Genomic DNA, 22,206 nt, shown 5'->3' on the forward strand with positions numbered 1-22,206 from the left:
TGCCCAGAGTAGGGGAATCGAGGACCAGAGAAATTAGGTTCAAGGTGGAGGGGAAAATATTTAACAGGAATCTAAGGGGTAACTTTTTCACACAAAGGGTGGTGGGTGTTTGGAACAAGCTGCCGGAGGAGGTAGTTGAGGCTGGGACTATCCCGATGTTTAAGAAACAGTTGGACAGGTACATGGATAGGACAGGTTTGGAGGGATATGGACCAAGCGCAGGCAGGTGGGACTAGTGTGGCTGGGACAGGTTGGCCGGTGTGGACGAGTTGAGCCGAAGGGCCTGTTTCCACACTGTATCACTCTATGACTTTATTGAATGGTGGAGTAGACCAGATGGGCCGAATGGCCTAATTCTACTATCACATGACCTTGTGATCTCTAGTTGGGGCTGAGGGTTGAGGTCGGGAAGAGCCGGCCAGGGGCTGAAGAGGTCGGGGAGGGAGAGACGGGCCCTGCAGAGGGAGTTGAGCTCTGGCGGGGGGTGAAGGAGAGACGGGGGGGTGGGGGTGAGGAGTCCCGGGGATGAGGGGGCGTGGGGGCCTCGGGACTCTATGCCCTCTTGTGTTGGATATTTCCACCCTGGGCAAAAGTTTCTGACTGTCTATCCTATCTATGCCTCTCATAATTTTATATACTTCTGTCAGGTCTGTCCCCAACTTCGATGTTCCAGAGAAAACAATCCAAGTCTGTCCAACCTCTCCCATAGCTCAAATCCTCTAATCCAGGCAGCATTCTGGTGAACCTCCTCTGCACCCTCTCCAAAGCCTCCACGACCTTCCTGTAACGGGGCCCAGAACTGCACACAATACTCCAAATGTAGCCTGACTAATGTCTTATATATGTGGGCTATGACTCCCTGACTCATTACTCAATGTCCGACCATCAGTTATCAGATGGCTGGGTAGAAACTGTCCCTGAATCTAGGGGTGTGCGTTTTCAAACTTCTGTGCCTCTTGCCTGATGTGAGAGGGGAGAAGAGGGAGTGAGGCTGGTCCTTGATGATGCTGCTGGCCTTGCTGAGGCAGCGTGAGGTGTAGATGGAGTCAATGAAAAGGAGTTGTTTTGTGTGACAGTCCACAATTCTGTGCAATTTCTTTGTGGTCCTGGATGGAGCTGTTTCCAAACATGCTGCGATGCATCCCGATAAAATGCTTTCCACGGCCCATCTGTAGAAGGTGCTACAGACATATTAGAATAGTTTAGTTTAGTTTATTGTCAGGTGTACCGAGGTGCAGTGCAAAGCTTTTGTTGCGTGCCATCTATTCAGCGGAAAGCCAACACGTGATTACAATCTAGCCGTCCACTGTATACAGATTCATGCTGCACAGAATATGATGGTATATCTGATGTAAATATGATGGTACAAATACCAGATGTTGGAATCTTGCGCAAAATAAAACAAAGTGCTGGGGGAACTCAGCAGGTAAGGCAGCGTCTATGGAGGGAATTGGCCGATAACGTTTCAAGTCAGCAGGTTCACTGATAGGAAAGTCCGTGGGTAAGTCCCTGGGACTGGGTCCCGAGGATTTAGCAGGAGAAGTGAGACAAGATAATTGAGGCACAATGATGTGCCTCGAGGATTGGTGATGGACCATTTCTGATTGTGGTTTATAGTAACAATGCGGATGAGGAGATTCAAGGCAGGATTAATAAGTTTGCAGTTGACACTAAAGTGGTTGGTATTGTAGATAGCGAAGATGGTTATCAAAGGTTACAGCAGGATCATGATTAGATGGCCAAGCAGGCAGAGGAATGGTTACTGGACCTTTATGCTGGTAAATGAGAGGTGTTGCATTTTGGGATGTCTAACAAGGGCAGGACCATCACGGTGAAAGGCAGGGTCCAGGGAAGTGATGTAGAGCAGAGGAATATCGGAGTGCAGGTACATAGTTCCTTGAAAGTGGTGTCACATGTAGATAAGGTGGTCAAGAAGGCTTTCAGTACGTTATTGGCCTTCATCAGTCACGTTATTGAGTATAGAACTTGGGATCTTATGTGTAGGAAAAAAAATGCAGATGCTGGTTTAAATCGAAGGTAGACACAAAATGCTGGAGTAACTCAGCGATTCAGGCAGCATCTCGGGAGAAAAGGAATGGGTGACTTCGGGTCGAGATCCTTCAGTCTGAAGAAGGGTCTCGACCCAAAACGTCACCCGTTCCTTCTCTCCCGAGATGCTGCCTGACCCGCTGAGTTACTCCAGCATTTTGTGTCCACCTTGGGATGTTATGTGACAGCTATACAAGGAGCTGATGAGGCCACAGTTGGAGTACAGCTCAGTTTTTGGAGTTCAGTTTTGGTCACCCTGCTACTGGAAAGATGTTGTTACTTTCAAAAGAATAGAGAGATGACTAACAAGGATGTTGTCACGACATGAGGGCCTGAGCTATAGTGAGAGTTTGGGCAGGCTTGGACTGTATTCCTTGGAGCGTAGGAGGATTAGAGGTGTATAAGATCGTAAGGAGAATAGATATGGTAGATGCAACAGTCTTTAACCCAAGCTAGGGGAATCAAGAACCAGAGGACACAGGTTTAAGGTGAGAGGGGAAAGATTTAACTGTTTGAGTTTAGTTTACTGTCACGTGTACCGAGGTACAGTGAAAAGCTTTTGTTGCTAGCCATCCAGTCAGCGGAAAGACTACACATGATTATATTCGAGCAATGTAATCAGATACCAAAGGCAACATCTCCAAGTTTGCGGATGACACGAAGCTGGGTGGCAGTGTTAGCTGCGAGGAGGATGCTAGGAGGCTGCAGAGTGACTTGGATAGATTAGGCGAGTGAGCAAATGCATGGCAGATGCAATATAATGTGGATAAATGTGAGGTTATCCACTTTGGCGGCAAGAACAGGAAAGCAGAGTATTACCTGAATGGTGACCGATTGGGAGAAGGGGAGATGTAACGTGACCTGGGTGTCATGGTGCACCAGTCATTGAAAGCAAGCATGCAGGTGCAGCAGGCAGTGAACAAAGCGAATGGTATGTTTGCATTCATAGCAAGAGGATTTGAGTTTAGGAGCAGGGAGGTTCTGCTGCAGTTGTACAGGGCCTTGGTGAGACCGCACCTGGAGTATTGTGTGCAGTTTTGGTCTCCTAACCTGAGGAAAGACGTTCTTGCCTTAGAGGGAGTACAGAGAAGGTTCACCAGATTAATCCCTGGGATGGCGGGACTTGCATATGAGGAAAGACTGGATAGACTGGGCTTGTACTCGCTGGAATTTAGAAGACTGAGGGGGGATCTTATAGAAACATATAAAATTCTTAAGGGGTTGGAGAGGCTAGATGCGGCCGAGATGAGAAAACATTTCTTCACACAGAGAGTGGTGAGTCTGTGGAATTCTCTGCCACAGAAGGTAGTTGAGGCCAGTTCATTGGCTATATTTAAGAGGGAGTTAGATGTGGCCCTTTTTGCTAAAGGGATCAGGGGGTATGGAGAGAAGGCAGGTACAGGCTACTGAGCTGGATGATCAGCCATGATCATATTGAATGGCGGTGCAGGCTCGAAGGGCCGAATGGCCTACTCCTGCACCTATTTTCTATGTTTCTATATATGATTACATGTATATACAATGTGTATAATATAAGAAAATAACTGCAGATGCTGGTACAAATCGAAGGTATTTATTCACAAAATGCTGGAGTAACTCAGCAGTTCAGGCAGCATAGATGAGAGAAGGAATGGGTGACGTTCTCAGGAGAGAAGGAATGGGTGACGTTCTCAGGAGAGAAGGAATGGGTGACGTTCTCAGGAGAGAAGGAATGGGTGACGTTCTCAGGAGAGAAAGAATGGGTGACGTTCTCAGGAGAGAAAGAATGGGTGACGTTCTCAGGGGAGAGGGAATGGGTGACGTTCTCAGGAGAGAAAGAATGGGTGACGTTCTCAGGAGAGAAAGAATGGATGACGTTCTCAGGAGAGAAAGAATGGGTGACGTTCTCAGGAGAGAAGGAATGGGTGACGTTACAATGGGTGATATACAATGTACAGATACATGATAAAGGGAAAAACATGAATAGCATTTAGTGCAAGGTAAAGTCTGGTTAAAGATAGTCCGAAGGTCTCCAATGTGATAGATAGTAGCTCAGGACCGCTCTCTCATTGTTGGTAGTAGGATGGATCAGTTGCCTGATAAAAGCGGAGAAGAAACTGTCCCTGAATCTGGAGGTGTGTGTTTTCATCCTTCTATACATTTTGCCCAAAGAGGGAGTGGCCGGGAAGCAACTCGTCCTTGATTATGCTGCTGGACTTGCTGAGGCAGCATGATGTGTAAATAGAGTCAATGGAACCCAAGGAGCAACTTTTTCACACAGAGGGTGATGGGTGTATGGAATGAGCTGCCTGAGAAGGTAGTTGAGGAAGAAACTATAACATTTTAAAGGCTTTTTGACAAGTACATGGATGAAAGGTTTAGAGGGATATGGGCCAATCACGGGCAGGTGGGAGTAGTGTAGATGGGGCAAGTTTGTTGGTATGGACAAGTTGGGGCAACTATGCTGGTTTACAAAAGAAGACACTGAGCAATGGAGTAATTCAGCGGGTCAGGCAGCATCTGTGGAGAACATGGATAGGTGACTTCACAGAATGCTGGAGTAACTCAGGGTCAGGCAGCATCTGTGGAGAACATGGATAGGTGACTTCACAGAGTGCTGGAGTAACTCAGCGGGTCAGGCAGCATCTGGAGAACATGGATAGGTGACGTTTCACAGGGTGCTGTAGTAACTCAGCGGGTCAGGTAGCATCTCTGGAGAACATGGATAGGTGATGTTTCACAGGGTGCTGTAGTAACTCAGCGGGTCAGGCAGCATCTCTGGAGAACATGGATAGGCGACGTTTCACAGGGTGCTGTAGTAACTCAGCGGGTCAGGCAGCATCTCTGGAGAACATGGATAGGCGACGTTTCAAGTTGAGACCTTTCTGGTCAAAAACTAGACGTCATAGATAAAGAGGAAGAGAATTAACAATGACATGAGAAAAACCTTCCTTGGCAGCGTATGTGATTGGAATCGAACGCTCGGCCTGTAGATGGCCACAACGCATAGATCAACTTGCACTTTACCCTGTCTAAAAACTGTTACAATTGTTTCGTTTCGTTGGGTTGCTGTTAATTACTTAAATTATTGCATCGTATGGGAGGCGCATTCCCAATCTCGTTGTACTCCTGGGTACAATGACAATAAAGATATATTGTATTGTATTGTATTGTATTGTATTGTAGATGTGTGAGAGACAGATTCCATTCTTGCTTCGAAAGGGAATTGGATAAATACACAGTAGATATAAATTTGGATAGTTGCAAAGAAATGAGTGGAAGGAGGAATTGTTGCTCGGGTAAAGAAATGGAGAAGGTCTAATGAAGTAATGTGACTTCTACTAACTTGTCCCGTTTTGTTAGATTGGAGAGTAATTCAGCTTATTCGTCATCATTGTTTCTACTGTACAAATGGGATATGAGATCTGTACTGTACAGATTTCTACTCCACTATCTGGTGCAGTGTGCTCAGCCACTCAATTGCACCTTGATGCTCAGTAGGATCATGGCTCATCCGTAATAGAAAAACCTGACTCCCAACTCCTTGTGGTAGCTTTCAAACTCGTGCTTTACAAGCCTGCACGTGAGGGGGAGGGAGGGAGGGAGGGGGAGGAGGGGGGTAGGAGAGGGTGCTGCACCAATGTAGGATAGGTTTGGCCTCAACAGGTCCACTTGGTCTAGTCTCCTTTAAACTTTGCCCCTCTCACTTTAAAGTGAAACTCTAGTGTTTAGTATTTTTACCCTGGGTAGAAAGGTCTGTTCTCACTATGCCTCATAATTTTTTTCTACTTCTAACAGGTCTCCCCTCAACCACTGATGCTCCAGGAAAGCAATCCAAGCCTGTAATCCAGCCTCTCCCTTTAGCTAACACCCCCTGTTCCATGCATCATTCTGGTAAACCACCACTGCACCCTTTGCAACGCCTCCACATCCTGCAATGGGGCGACTAGAACTGAGTTTATAGAACATAGAACAATACCTCATAGGAACAGGCCCTTCAGCCCCTAATGCTGGTGCTGAACATCAAAATCACATTCATATCAATCACAATCATACTTTATTAGCCAAGTATGTTTTGCAACATACGAGGAACTTCATTTGTGGTGCAAAAGTAAAAAATAATGTCCCCCAAGTCTTTATAGTTCAGAGACTATTTGGAGGTTGTGTGTATTTTAACAGCCTGGTGGTTGTAGGGAAGAAGTTGGCGTTACAGTTTTCAGGCTCCTGTACCTTTCTCCCGATGACTTTCAAAAGTAATCGCAATCATAATAATACTTTATTAGCCGAGTATGTTTTGCAACATACGAGGAATTTCATTTGCTGTACAGTCACACCAATAAAAAGCAACAGGACACACATAATACATTTGAACACGAACATCCACCACAGTGACTCCTCTGCATTCCTCACTGTGATGGAAGGCGAAACAAAGTTTATTCTCTCCCTTCTTTGTTCTCCAGCGGTCGGGGGCCTCTAACCTTCCGTTGACGGGACGATCTTGACTCCCGTAGCCGGTGGCGGGTCTTTCTCGTCAGGGTGATCAAGCTCCTGCATCGGTGGGGGGATCTCAGCTCCTCTGCGCCGGGGCCATCTACCCCTAGCCGGCAGCGGGCCTTCCACATCGGGGGGGGGGGGAATCTCAGCTCCCCCGCGGCGGGCGATCTGCCCCACGTCTGGGCTCGTCGAACTCCGTGCAGCTTGGAGCTCCCGACGTCAGTCTCACATGATGCCATGATAAACTAATCTCCTGTGCCTGCACGTGATCCATATTCATCCATTCCCTGCATCCATATCTACATGCCTATCTAAAAGCCTCCTCAATACCACTCGTATCTGCATCCACCACCACCCCTGGCAGCGAGTTCCAGTCACTTATCACCCTCTGTGTAAAAAAATTTAAAAATGCCCTGCAAATCTCGTTTAAACTTTGCCCCTCTCACCATAAAGCTATGATGTTATTTCTGTCTCCCAGTATAGATCGTGAAAATGGCGACGTCTGCAAGCCAAGAGTCTTTCCTGGTGAAATTCATAAAAACGAAGGGGAAAGATTCAGAATATTTCACAAAAGCTTTTCAGGTTGGTCAAACACTTCAAAGACTCTTCAGTTTTAACTTCATTAAATACAGACAAATCACAGTATTATTTAAACGAAATACACAGTGCTGGAGTAACTCAGCGGGTCAGGCAGCATCTCTGGAGAACATGGATAGGTGACGTTTCACAGAGTGCTGGAGTAACTCAGTGGGTCAGGCAGCATCTCTGGAGAACATGGATAGGTGACGTTTCAGGTGGGGACCATTGTATAGCTGATCCACCGCTGAATTATTTCAGCATTTTGTGTTTTTGTAAACTGGCACATGCAGTTCCTTGAGTTAGATAGAGCTCTAGGGGCTAGTGGAATCAAGGGATATGGTGAGAAGGCAGGCACTGATTGTGGATGATCAGCCATGGTCACAATGACTGACGGTGCTGGCTCGAAGGGCCGAATGGCCTCCTGCACCTATTTTCTATGTTTCTGCGTGTCTACCTTTGCACTAGGCAACACCGTTAAAAAATCTTGTACTTAATATAATTGTATTTAATTGTATTTATGTATTTATTTGTTTTTGCATTTATTGCATATATGTTTGTACGCACCGTCAGGATTGGCTATTTTTTAATTTCGTTGTACTCGTTGCAATGACAATAAATGAATATTATTATTATTATTATTATTATTTTTCTGTTTTACAGGCTATTAAAGAATTTCAATCAGAGGAATTTCTGCAGATTGTCGACGAAGATGAAACATTTAGTTTAAAAATAAAAGACAATTCGCTTTATATATGTGATCCATTTGAGGGAGCAGCTTATGATCATCTAAAAAAGGTGCTTTTTTAAATATTTTAATCTTGCGGTATGGGTTTTAATTTTTATGTCAAATACAACAACCAATCAAGATCATGGTGTGTTTGCCTTCATTGGTCGGTGTATTGTGTATAAGTGTCAAGAAGTCATGAGAGGAATAGACCGGATAGACACACAGAGTCTCTTGCCCAGACTAGGGGAATTGAGGACCAGAGGGCATAGGTTTAAGGTGAAAGGGAAAAGATCTAATAGGAATCTGAGGGGTAACATTTTCATACAGAGGGTGGTGGGGGTGGAAGTTGGAACAAGCTGCCAGAGGAGGTAGTTAAGGCAGGTACTATCCCAACAATTGAGAAACAGTTGTACAGGTACATGGACAGGACAGGTTTGGAGAGATATGGACCAAACACAGGCAAGTGGGACTAGTGTAGCAGGGGCATGTTGGCAGGTGTGGGCAAGTTGGGCCGAAGGGCCTGTTTCCACTCTGTATCACTCTATGACTCCATGCAGCTTTATAGAACTTTGATTAGGCCATATTTGGAGTATTGCATGCAGTTTAGTTTTGTTTAGAGATACAGCACGGAAGCAGTCCCTTTGGTCCACCAAGTCCACACCGACCAGCGATTCCCGCATGTTAACGCTATCCTACAGACCAGGGACAGTTTACAATTATACCAAGCGAATTAACATGCACACCTGTGGGTCTTTGGAGTGTGGTAGGAAACCGGAGATCCCGGAGAAAGCCCACGCAGGTCACTGGGAGAACGTACAAACTCTGTACAGACAGCATCCGTAGTCAGGATCTAACCCAGGTCTCTGGCGCTGTGAGGCAGCAACTCTACCGCTGCGCCACCGTGTTGCTGCTACTTGTTGCCCCATCACAGGAAGGATGTGGATGCTTTGGAGAGGGTGCGGAGAAGGTTTACCAGGACGATGCCTGGTGTAGAAGGTATTAGCTGCAGGCTCGGATTGTTTACTCTGGGATGTCAGGGAGACCTGATAGAAATATGTAACATTATGAGAGACATAGATAGGATATGCAGATTCGTCTTCCCAGGATGGAAAAATTAAATATTAGTGGGCTTCGCTTTAATGTGAGAGGGGCAAAGTTTAAAGGAGATGTGTTGGGCAAGTTTTTTTTAGATTTAGAGATACAGCGCAGAAACAGGCCCTTCGGTCCACCGGGTCCGCGCCGCCCAGCGATCCCCGCTCACTAACACTATCCTACACCCACTAGGGACAATTTTTACATTTGCCCAGCCAATTAACCTACAAACCTGCACGTCTTTGGAGTGTGGGAGTAAACCGAAGATCTCAGAGAAAACCCACACGGGTCACGGGGAGAACGTACAAACTCCGTACAGACGGCGCCCATAGTCAGGATCGAACCTGAGTCTCCGGCGCTGCATTCGCTGTAAGGCAGCAACTCTACTGCTGCGCCACCGTGCCGTTGTTGAGGGTGGTAGGGGCCTTGAGTTGGTAGTGGAAACAGATATGGTGGCGTTTCACGGACTTTAGTAGTGCCGTTTAATAGGCACATGGATATGCAGGATGTGGCGCTATTTGGATTAAGCGCCGGCAGATAAGTGATGGTCTTGGCATCATGTTCGGCACAGACGTTGTGCGCCGAAGCGACTGTTTTTGTCTTGTACTGTTCTACAAACCAAAATGTAATGCCCACTGTTACTGTTTTACATAGTTTATGGTGCCCAGATGAAAGTGGGACTGAATTAAATCCATCAGTGTACTTATATCTATTTTGGAGTCTCCGTGAATTGTCACCTTGTCGTGGTGGAGAAGCTCGTGTGGTCCTGAGAGCGATACCGTCTGGAGCTACGCTCCTGGTAGGGTCACCCATGGGGGTAAGGTCGAGGGGGAGGTCCCTGACAAAGAGCAATCCAACCAAGACCTAAACGGCGGAACAGGCAGAGGATGATAGCTGACTTTAGTGGAGCGTCACAACGGCTGGGAAGGCGGGTGGATGAAGGCTGCAGCAGAAAAGGGTCCCCGGTCGTCTTGGACCCCATGCCACTGGATCCTGACCCAGATCTGTCAAGGACCGTGTGGTGGCTGTCTGTGCACCAGTCTCCCCACGTTAAACAAAGTAACGCACAGGCGTCCCGACCCTATGGAGAGGACAGTCATACAGAGACCTGGATCGATCCTGACTACGGTGCTATCTGCGCGGAGCTTGTACGTTCTCCCTTTGACAGCGTGGCTATTTCTCCGTGTGTGCGGGGTGATCGCGGGTCAGTGCGGACTCTGTGGGCCAAAGGGCCTGTTTCCGCGTTATATCTCTAAAGTCTAAAGAACGGAAACACCGTGACGCTTTGTTCTCTTCTCCAGTTTCCTGAGGTAGAAATGTCACAGCTGCTGTCGAGATTGAGTTATTTTATCTCCTCTGAACTGCAGTCAATTACGAAGATTTTGCAACTTTGGGCCTAGGTCAAAAATTAACATTTATTTGCACTGCATTTGTTAGTTTGACACCCTGAATACCAAAAGGTTACCCATGAAAAGACAAAAGGTGTGTGACAAGGATAGAAGAGGTACGAATTGCGAATCTAGATGAAGGAATGTAGTTGGGCGGAGAGGGGGAAGGGTGTTGGTGGCGGGCAGAGCAATCACTGTTTCAACCTTTGATATCTGGAGTTTGGAAGAATGAGGGGGGACCTCATTGGAACCTACTGAATAGTGAAAAGCCTGGTTAGAGTGGATGTGGAGAGGATGTTTCCACTTACGGGAGGAATAGATCGGGTAGATGCACCGAGTCTCTTGCCTCGAGAACCTGAGGACATAGGTTTCAGATGAAGGGGGGTGATTTTATAGCAATATAGCTCGCCCTGGCCACAAACTCTTTGAAGCACTTCCCTCTGGAAGGCGACTCTGGACTGTCAAAGCCGCCACAGTCAGACATAAAAACAGCTTTTTTCCCACGAGCAGTAGCTCTACTCAGCAGCTAAATGTCTGTAGCCTCCTTTAGCTCTGGTATTTTATTTCATTCCATGTACCTGTCTGATTAAATGTCGTGATAGAGGAGGTAATTGAGGCAGGGACTAACACGACATTTAATCAGACAGGTACATGGACAGGTTTAGAGGGATAAGGGCCAAACGCAGGCATGTGGACTAGTGCAGATGGGATATGTTGGTCGGTGCGGGCATGTTTAGCCGAAGGGCCTGTTTCCACATTCTTATGATTCCAGTGGGAGAATCTAGGACCAGATGGCACAGCTTCAGAATAAAAGGACGTAGCTTTAGAAAGGAGATGATGGGGCATTTCTTTAGACGGGGGTGGCAAGAGGAGTTGAGTATTGGAGCAAAGAGGTCCTTCTGCAGTTGTACAGGGCCCTAGTGAGACCACACCTGGAGTACTGTGTGCAGCTTTGGTCTCCAAATTTGAGGAATGACATTCTTGCTATTGAGGGCGTGCAGCGTAGGTTCACTAGATTAATTCCTGGAATGGCGAGACTGTCTTATATTGAAAGACGAACTACTGGGCTTGTGAACACTGGAATTTAGAAGGATGAGAGGGGATCTTATTGAAACATATAAGATTATTAAGGGATTGGACACGCGAGAGGCAGGAAACATGTTCCCAATGTTGGGAGAGTCCAGAAACAGTGACACAGTTTAAGAATAAGGAGTAGACCATTTAGAACAGAGATGAGGAAAATCTTTTTCAGTCAGAAAGTTGTGAATCTGTGGAATTCTCTGCCTCAGAAGGCAGTGGAGGCCAATTCTCTGGATGCTTTCAAGAGAGAGTTAGATAGAGCTCTTAACGATAGCGGAGTCAGGGGGTATGGGGAGAGGGCAGGAACTGGGTACTGATTGTGGATGCCATGATCACATTGAATGGCGGTGCTGGCTCGAAGGGCCGAATGGCCTCCTCCTGCACCTATTGTCTATTGCATCTGTGGAATTCATTGACCACAGACGGCTGTGGAGTCCAAGCCATTGGATATTTTTAAAGCGGAGGTTGACAGGTTGTTGATTAGTACGGGTGTCAGGGGTTATGGGGAGAAGGTAGGAGAATGGGGTTGAGAGGGAGAGATAGATCAGCCATGATTGAATGGCGGAGTAGACTCGATTGTCCAAATGACCTACTTCTGCTTCCATGACTGAATGAACTTATCTCTCCACTCTGCAGCTTGGTTGCAGGATTGTTGGTCCACAAGTGGTGATATTTTGTCTTCAGCATCAACGGAATGTTCCTGAAGCTGTTCACCCTGTCTACAGTTTGGTCATGGCCGACGTGGTCGTTTCATGCACCAGTCTGGAGAAGAAAACCAGAGTGAGTATCACGGCAACTATTCTGGCTTGTACCTTTTTTAGACTTTATGATCAATTTAATTAGGCATTTATTGTGATTTAGACTTTAGAGATACAGCGTGGAAAGGTCTTTATGCTGGCTTCCAGTCTGTCAAAGAATTGATTTCAAAATACTGCCGTTGGTTTATAAAGCACTGAATGGTTTAGGGCCAAAATACATTTCTTATCTTCTGCTACTTTATGAACTGTCCAGACCTCTCGGGTCGTCTGGGACAAACCCCAGATTCAGAACAAAACATGGAGAAGCAGTGATCAGTTTTTGTGCACCACATATAAGGAACAAACTCCCAGAAAACTGCAAGCCCGCTGCAACTCTCGGTTCTTTTAAATCGAGGCTGAAGACTATTCTGTTTGAAGCTGCCTTTTATTAAATCAAATAATTATTCATTTCTTACACTGCACTGTAACTTTTATCCTTGTATTGTATACCTGTCTTATTCTATTTTAGCTTGTTTTTATTTTTTATTCTCTTTAATGACTCTTTAATTGCTTTTAATTGCTCTTCAATGTTTTATGTAAAGCACTTTGAATCGCCTTGTTGCTGAAATGTGCTATATAAATAAACTTGCCTAGCCTTGTGTTCGGCCCATCGTGTCCGCGCCGACCAGCGATCACTCCGTACACTAGCACCATCCTACACACCATGGTCAATTTCACAACTTTAGTTTAGACAATAGGTGCAGGGGGACGCCATTCGGCCCTTCGAGCCAGCACCTCCATTCACTGTGATCATGGCTGATCATTCACAATCAGTACCCCGTTCCTGCCTTCTCCCCACACCCCCTGACTCCGCTATCCTTAAGAGCTCTATCTAGCTCTCTCTTGAATTAATAATCTTATACGTTTCGATAAGATCCCCCCTCATCCTTCTAAATTCAAGTTTAAATTCGAGATACAGTGTGGAAACAGGCCCTTCAGCCCACCGAGTCCGCGCTCACCAGTGATCGCTCTAATTCAATCCTACACACGTGGGACAATTTACAGAAGGCAATTAAACTACAAACCTGCATATCTCTGGGATGTGTGAGGAAACCGGAGCACCCGGAGAAAACCCACGCGGTCACGGGGAGAACGCACAAATTCCGTACAGGGTGCACCCGAAGTCAGGATCAAACCCTGGTCTCTGGCGCTGTGAGGCAGCTCTATGTGTCACCATGTGCCCCTATTGATTGAGTCATAAGACATAGGAGTCCAAATAGGGCACTCGGCCCATCATGTCTACTCCTCTATTCAATCATGACTGATCTATCTTTGCCTCTCAACCCCATTCTCCTGCCTTCTCCCCATAACCTCTGACACCCGTACTAATCAAGAACCTGTCAGTATCCGCTTTAAAAATACCCAAATGGCGGCCTCCACCGCCCTCTGTGGCAATGAATTCCATAGATTCACCACCCTCTGGCTACAGAAATTCCCCCTCATCTCCATCCTAAAGGTACGTCCTTTTATTCTAAGCTGCGTCCTTTGTTCCTAGACTCTCCCACTAGTGGAAACAGCGTCTCCAGCTCCGTTCTAACCAAACATAGAGGTTTGAAGTGCCCTGTTACTGTACAGTACAGGACTGATACACAGTAACATTTTGATTTAAACTATTCAATTATTTATTCACCACAGGCATCAAATATCAATGAATTATTAAATGCAATCAGTCTGTTGAGTTTGTTTTCAATTAATCGTGCAGAATGTTGTGTTTCTTTACGATTCAAAGATTTTGTTGACTAATCTTTGTTGGCTAAAGATTAAATGACAAAAGCTATTAAAATTTAATTAATGTTTAATTATTTTTGTCTTTGGTTTTACTATTTAATAATTTGTACAGTGCTGACATCAAATATAAATTAAGTATTAAATAAAATTGACCGGCATTAGTAGCAGTGATAGACCGAACATATCCAATTTTGGTTTAGTTTAGCTTAGTTTATTGGTGTCACGTGTGCCAAGATACAGTGAATAATTTAGTTTAATTTATTATTGTCATGTGTACTGAAGCACCGTGAAAAGCTTTTTTTACCGCGTGCTATCCAGTCAGTGGAAAGACAATACATGATTACAATCGAGCCGTCCACAGTGTACAGATACAGGATAAAGGGAATAACCTTTAGTGCAAGGTAAAGTCCAGTAGAGTCCGATTAAAGATAGTTTGAAGGCCTCCAATGAGGTAGATGGTAGTTTGCTCTCTAGTTGGCGATAGGATGGTTCAGTTGCCTGATAACAGCTGGGAAGAAACTGCCCCAGAGTCTGGAGGTGTGCGTTTTCACACTTCTGCCTAATGGGAGAGGGGAGAAGAGGGAGTTCTTTTGGGTGGGCGGTTGGAGCAGCGGCCGGGCGGTAGGTTTGGAAACCGAGCACGGGGCTTTGTTTTCACAGAGGCCCAGGAGCGGTTGGAGTAGCGTCCGTGCGGTAGTTTTTGGAAACCGAGCACGGGGCTTTGTTCTTACAGAGGCCCAGGAGCGGTTGGAGCAGACCACTCTGCAACGTTCCCAGTTAAGGGGGAGTATGAGTGCCAGGGCAGTTTATTGTTCTGGGTGTCGGATGTGGGGAATCTGGGAGTCTGAGTCTTCCAGATATCCACATCTGCGCCAGGTGCGACGAGATGGGGCTCCTAAGGGACCGTATTAGGAACCTGGAGCGGCAGATTGATGACCTCTGTCTGGTCAGGGAGAGTGAGGAGGTTATAGAGAGGAGTTATAGAGAGGTGGTCACTCCAAGACCACGGGAGGTAGACAAATGGGTCACGGTTAGGGGGGGGGCAAGGAGCAGAGGCAGGGACTAGAGAGTACCCCAGTGGATGTACCCCTTGGCAATAAATACTCCTGTTTAGGTACTGTTGGGGAGTACAGCCTACCTGGGGGCAGCGACGGCGCCCGGGCCTCTGGCACGGAGTCCGGCCCTGTTGCTCAGAAGGGTAGGGAAAGGAAGAAGAGAGCGATAGTGATAGGGGACTCTATAGTGAGGGGGTCAGATAGGCGATTCTGTGGACGCAGTCGGGAGACCCGGATGGTAGTTTGCCTCCCTGGTGCCAATGTTCGGGATGTATCTGAACGTGTCCAGGATATCCTGAAAAGGGAGGGAGAGGAGCCAGAGGTCGTGGTACATATAGGTACCAACAATATAGGTAGGATAAGAGAAGAGGTCCTGAAAGGAGAATTTAGGGGGCTAGGAAGAGAGTTTAAAAAAAAGGACTTCCAAAGTGATAATCTCAGGCTTACTGCCTGCGCCACGCGATAGTGAGAATAGGAATGGAGTGAGGTGGAGGATAAATACGTGGCTGAGGGACTGGTGCAGGGAGCAGGGATTCAAGTTTCTGGATCATTGGGACCTCTTCTGGGGGAAGTATGACCTGTACAAAAAGGACGGGTTGCATCTGAACCTGAGGGGATCCAATATCCTGGCGGGGAGATTTGCTAAGGTAATTGCGGAGACTTTAAACTAGTACGGTTGGGGGGAGGGTCTCAAACACAGATAGCTAATAGGCAGTGTGTGAGGCAGGAGGCAGAAAAGGGAAACACTCAGACCCAATATGTAGGAGAGAAAGAAGGGAAAAGAAATAAACTGAGAATAAGAAATGATGGGTCCCTTAAATGTGTATATGTTAATGCTAGGAGCATTGTAAGAAAGGTGGATGAGCTTAGAGCCTGGATTGACATCTGGAAGTATGATGTTGTGGCGATCAGTGAAACATGGTTGCAGGAGGGTTGCGATTGGCAATTAAATATTCCAGGATTTCATTGTTTCAGATGTGATAGAATCGGAGGGGCAAGAGGTGGGGGTGTTGCATTGCTTGTCAGGGAGGATATCACAGCAGTGCTTTGGCAGGATAGACTAGAAGGCTCGATTAGGGAGGCTGTTTGGGTGGAACTCAAAAATGAGAAAGGCTTAGCAACACTTATAGGGGTGTATTATAGACCGCCAAATAGGGAACGAGAATTGGAAGAGCAAATATGTAAGGAGATAGCAGATATTAGTAGTAAGCACAGAGTAGTGATTGTGGGTGATTTCAATTTTCCGTACATAGACTGGGAATCACATTCTGTTAAAGGGCTGGATGGTTTGGAGTTTGTAAAATGTGTGCAGGATAGTTTTTTGCAGCAATGCGTAGAGGTACCTACCAGAGAAGGGGCAGTGTTGGACCTCCTGTTAGGTGACGGAGGTATGTGTTGAGGAGCACTTTGGGTCTAGTGATCACAATGCCATTAGTTTCAATGTAATTATGGAGAAGGTCAAATCTGGACCAAGGGTTGAGATTTTGGATTGGAGAAAGGCTAATTTTGAGGAGATGAGAAAGGATTTAAAAGGAGTGAAATGGGACATTTTGTTTTATGAAAAGGATATAATAGAGAAATGGAGGATATTTAAAGGTGAAATTTTGAGAGTACAGAGTCTTTATGTCCCTGTTCGGTGGAAAGGAAAGAATAATAATTTGAAAGAGCCGTGGTTTTCCAGGGAAATTGGACACGGTTCGGAAAAAGAGGGAGATATACAATAAATATAAGCGGCAAGGAGTAAATGAGGTTCTTGAGGAATTTATAGAATGTATAACAGTATAACATAACATTATAACAGAGCTTTATTTGTCATTCGGTACCGAAGTACCGAACGAAACTACATAGCAGTCATAGAACAAAAGAACACAAGACACATAACCCCAACACAAACGTCCATCACAGTGACTCCAAACACCCCCTCACTGTGATGGAGGCAACAAAACTTCCACTCTCTTCCCCACGCCCACGGACAGACAGCTCGTCCCCGACCGACCCGCACAGTCCCCGCAAAGGGAATCTTAAGAAGGAAATTAGAAAAGCAAAAAAAAGATATGAGGTTGCTTTGGCAAGTAAAGTAAAAGTAAACCCCAAGGGGTTCTACAGATATGTCAATAGCAAAAGGATAGCGAGGGATAAAATTGGTCCATTAGAGAGTCAGAGTGGACAGCTATGTGCTGAGCCGGAAGAAATGGGGGAGATATTAAACAATTTCTTTTCTTCGGTATTCACCGAGGAGACGGATATTGAATTATGTGAGGTAAGCGAAACAAGTAGAGTAGTGATGGAAATTATGAGGATTAAAGAAGAGGAGGTACGGACACTTTTGAAAAATATAAAAGTGGATAAGTCTCCAGGTCCTGATAGGATATTCCCTAGGACATTGAGGGAAGTTAGTGCAGAAATAGCAGGGGCTATGACGGAAATATTTCAAACGTCATTAGAAACGGGCATGGTGCCGGAAGATTGGCGCATTGGGAATAACTGTGCATTGTTCCCTGAAGGTGGAATCTCATGTGGATAGGGTGGTGAAGAAGGCGTTTGGTATGCTTGCCTTTATAAATCAGAGCATCGAGTATAGAAGTTGGGATGTAATGTTAAAATTGTACAGGGCATTGGTGAGGCCGAATCTGGAGTATGGTGTGCAGTTCTGGTCGCCAAATTATAGGAAGGATGTCGACAAAATGGAGAGGGTACAGAGGAGATTTACTAGAATGTTGCCTGGGTTTCAGTACTTAAGCTACAGAGAGAGGTTGAACAGGTTGGGTCTTTATTCTTTGGAGCGTAGAAGGTTGAGGGGGGACTTGATAGAGGTTTTTTAAATTTTAAGAGGGACGGACAGAGTTGACATGGGTAGGCTTTTCCCTTTGAGAGTGGGGAAGATTCCAACAAGGGGACATAACTTCAGAATTAAGGGACAAAAGTTTAGGGGTAACATGAGGGGTAACTTCTTTACTCAGAGGGTGGTGGCTGTATGGAATGAGCTTCCGGTGGAAGTGGTGGAGGCAGGCTCGATTTTATTATTTAGGAGTAAATTGGATAGGTATATGGATGGGAGGGGATTGGAGGGTTATGGTCTGAGAGCAGGTAGATGAGACTAGGTCAGAGAATGTGGTCGGTGTGGACTGGCAGGGCCGAACGGGCCTGTTTCCGTGCTGTAATTGTTATATGGTTATATGGTTATTGTGGATGATCAGCCATGATCACAATGAATGGCGGTGCTGGCTCGAAGGGCCGAATGGCCTCCTGCACTTATTTTCTATGTTTCTTTGACTGGATAGCACACAACCAAAAGCCTTTCACTGTACCTTGATCCACACAACAATAATAAACTAAACTACTATCAGACCTCCACTCACCTAATGTACCAGAGAAAATAGCCCAAGTGATCAGTTGCAAAGTACTTCTCTCTGAGAGGCGAGTCGGACTGTCAAAGCCGCCACAGCCAGACATAAAAACAGCTTTTCCCCACCAGCAGTAGTTCTACTCAACCGCCAAAAGCCTCTCGTTACTCTGGTACGTTATTTCAACATGTTTAAACTCCATCTTATTTTTAACTCTCTGCTGTATGAGCCAAAACATTATGACCACCTGCCTAATATGCTGTTGGTCCTCCATGTGCAGCCAAAACAGCGCCGACCCGCCGAGGCATGGACTCTACAAGACCCCTGAAGGTGTCCTGTGGTATCTAGCACCAAAACATTAGCAGCAGACCCCACAAGCCTTGCCGTTTAAGAGTAAATTGGATAGGTATATGGATGGGAGGGGATTGGAGGGTTATGGTCTGAGAGCAGGTAGATGAGACTAGGTCAGAGAAAGTGGTCGGCGTGGACTGGTAGGGCCGAACGGGCCTGTTTCCGTACTGTAATTGTTATATGGTTATATGGAGTGACCGGGGTGAGACTGGTCCTTGATTATGCTGCTGGCCTTGCCGAGGCAGCGTGAGACGTCAATAGAAGGGAGGTTGCTTTTTGCGATGGTCTGGGCTGCGTCCACAACTCTCTGCAATTTCTTGCGATCTTGGATGGAGCTGTTCCCAAACTGCTGTGATGCATCTTTGGTCAGAGGGTGGTGAATCTGTGGAATTCTTTGCCACAGAAGGCCATGGAGGCCTTTTTGGATATCCAGTCTGGATATTTTTACGGTAGGGATAGATTATTGATTAGTACAGGTGTCAGAGGTGATGGGGAGAAGGCAGGAGAATGGGATTAGGAGGGGGCGATAGATCAGCCATGATTGAATGGCGGAGTAGACTTGATGGGCCAAATGGCCTAATTCTACTCCTGACCTTATGATCCCGATAAAATGCTTTCTAAGGCGCAAATGGCCAATAATGCCACGTTCTCAGTTTCAATTTAGTTTTATTGTCTCGTGTAGCGAGGTACAATGAGAAGCTATTGATGCGTGCTAACCGGTCAACGGAAAAACTATACACGATTACAATCGAGCCATTTACAGTGTACAGACACATGATAAGGGAATAACGTTTAGTGCAAGGTAAAGCCAGCAAAGTCCGATGAAAGATAGTCCGAGGGTCGCCAATGAGGTAGATAGTTTTGCAGTCGTTACTTCTGAAGACTGAATAAGCTGTATGTTATCTCGCAAGGACGATGTGCATCAGCAGGTCCAGATGATGGGCGGTCGCATCATCCGTGATTACAACACGTCCGTCACTCACCTGATCGCAGGGGAGGTTGGAAGCAAGAAGTATCTGGTGGCAGCCAGTCTGGGCAAACCCATTGTACTTCCATCTTGGGTCAACGCATGCTGGGAGAAAGCACAGCAGAGGTGAGTGCTCATAGCTTCCCAGGCAAAGCCCCTTCTTATAAACCATTCAAACCATTCCTCCAATTTGACGACATTGAAAAAATCATCCACGCATTCATTTCCTCCCGCCTGGACTACTGCAACTCCCTATACACTGGGATCAGCCAATCATCTCTGTCCCGCCTGCAATTGGTCCAAAATGCCGCAGCGAGACTCCTGACGGGTACCCGTAAAAGGGAGCACATCACCCCGATTCTAGCCTCTCTCCACTGGCTCCCAGTACGGTACAGAATCAACTTCAAGCTCCTCCTATTCACATACAAAGCCCTAAACGGGCTTGCCCCCCCATATCAAAAATCTTCTAACCCACCACTCTATCTCCAGGTCCCTCAGGTCGGCCGACTTGGGGCTACTGACTATCCCATGGTCTAGGCTTAAGCTCAGGGGTGACCGCGCTTTTGCGGTTGCAGCTCCTAGACTGTGGAACAGCATCCCTCTCCCCATCAGAACTGCCCCCTCCATCCACTCCTTTAAGTCCAGGCTCAAAACCTATTTCTACTCCCTAACGTTTGAGGCCCTCTGACGAAGGGTCTCGACCCGAAACGTCACCCATTCCTTCTCTCCAGGGATACTGCCTGACCCGCTGAGTTACTCCAGCATTTTGTGTCTACCTTCGATGTAAACCAGCATCTGCAGGTTTTTTTCCTACCTTCTCCGGTAGCTCGTTCCATTCACTCAACACCCTTTGTGTAAAAATGTCACCCCACAGGTTCCTATTAAATCTCCCCCCCTCCACCTGATAACTTTGTTTTGATTTTGTAAAATTCAATGCTAACGACCTCTGTGTACATACTTGATGCCTTTTAGTAAAGGATATGGCCCAATGTCAGAAAACCCTAGTGCTTTGCAGCCTAATTTGTTATTTTTGAAATAAAATGAGATGCTGTAAATATCTTCTGGAGAACACGGATGTGTCTTAAGAAGGGTCTCGACCTTTCTTAAGAGCGGCACAGATTCAATAAGCACAGCAGGAGAGTTGTTGCCTTACAACGTCCAAATCCCAAACTTGATCCTGATTGTGTGGCATTTGTACACTGATCAACCAAAACATTATGACCACTGACAGGCGAATGAATAACTTTGATTATCTTGTTGCAATGGCACCTGTCAAGGGGTGGGATATATTAGGCAGCAATTGAAAAGTCAATTCTTGAAGTTGATGTGTTGGATGCAGGAGAAATGGGCAGGAGTAAAGACTCCTGAGCGACTTTGACAAAGGCCAAATTGTTCTGGCCAGACGACTGGGTCAGAGCATCTCTGAAACGGCAAGGCTTGTGGGGTGCTCCCAGTCAGCAGTGGTGAGTACCTACCGACAGTGGACCGAGGAGGGACAAACCACAAACCGGCGACAGACAGGGTGTTGGGCGCCCAAGGCTCATCGATGCGCGAGGGCAACGAAGGCTATCCCGTCTGGTCCGAACCAACAGAAGGTCGACTGTGGCACAAGTCACAGAAAATGTTAATGGTGGTCACAGGAGGAATGTGTCACAATACACAGTGCATCGCACCCTGCTGCGTATGGGGCTGCACACGGAGGACCAACAGCATATTAGGCAGGTGGTCATAACGTTTTGGCACATCAGGTCATAATGTTTTGGCTGTTCTCCCAGTGACCACGTGGGATTTCTCTGGGTGCTCTGGTTTCCTCCCACACTCAAAAAACTTGCAGGTTTGTTGGTTAATTGGCTTTTGTAAATTGCCCCTAGTGTGTAGGATAGTGTTAGTGTACGGGGTGATCGCTGGTCGGTACGGACTCGGTGGGCCGAAGGGCCTGTTTCCACGCTGTATCTCTAAAGCCTAAAGTAAAGTATTTCATTGTGAGCTGAGTTTAGTTTAGAGATACAGCGCGGAAACAGGCCCTTTCGGCCCAACAGGTCCGCACCGACCAGCGATCCCCGCACACTAACACTATCCCATGCCCACTAGGGACAATTTTTACATTTATCCCAAGCCAATTAACCTACAAACCTGCACGTCTTTGGAGTGCGGGAAGAAACCGAAGATCTCGGAGAAAACCCACGCAGGTCACGGGGAGAACGTACAGACAGCACCCGTAGTCGGGATGGAACCCGGGTCTCCGGCGCTGCATTCGCTGTGAGGCAGCAACTCTACCGCTGCGCCACCGTGCACGGGTATAGAGGCTTCACTCACAATGAAATGATATAACTGCACCGTTACGTACACAGATGTGACTTTTGCTTTCTCCCGAGCAGAATGATTGACCTTGCAGACGTGAACATGGAGGAGCATCTCTGCCCCCCGTTCCTGGGCTGCACCATCTGTGTGACGGGGCTCAGCAGCTCAGACAGGCAGGAGGTGCAGCGACTTGCCCTGGAGAACGGGGGCCACTACACCGGGCAGCTGAAGATAAACGAATGCACACATCTCATTGTGCAAGAAGCTAAAGGTAA

At 46.6% G+C, this 22,206-nt stretch overlaps 1 protein-coding gene across 4 annotated transcripts in view; it reads left to right on the forward strand.

The window, feature by feature from the left end:
- The window catches only part of topbp1 (DNA topoisomerase II binding protein 1), an 89,787-nt gene that overhangs the window by 2,020 nt on the left and 65,561 nt on the right, over window positions 1-22,206 (forward strand). The window contains exons 2-6 of one of the 4 annotated variants that reach the window (XM_078426598.1): window positions 7,006-7,104; window positions 7,762-7,896; window positions 12,025-12,168; window positions 19,575-19,756; window positions 22,009-22,202. In XM_078426598.1, the coding sequence (XP_078282724.1) occupies window positions 7,015-7,104; window positions 7,762-7,896; window positions 12,025-12,168; window positions 19,575-19,756; window positions 22,009-22,202 (745 nt within the window). In that variant the 5' untranslated portion in view covers window positions 7,006-7,014. Of the gene's footprint in view, window positions 1-7,000; window positions 7,105-7,761; window positions 7,897-12,024; window positions 12,169-19,574; window positions 19,757-22,008; window positions 22,203-22,206 lie in introns of those variants that run through there. The other 3 variants (XM_078426606.1, XM_078426613.1, XM_078426622.1) reach the window with 3 other exon arrangements.

This window comes from Rhinoraja longicauda, chromosome 2 (assembly GCF_053455715.1).
Source record: "Rhinoraja longicauda isolate Sanriku21f chromosome 2, sRhiLon1.1, whole genome shotgun sequence".
NCBI lineage: Eukaryota > Metazoa > Chordata > Chondrichthyes > Rajiformes > Arhynchobatidae > Rhinoraja > Rhinoraja longicauda.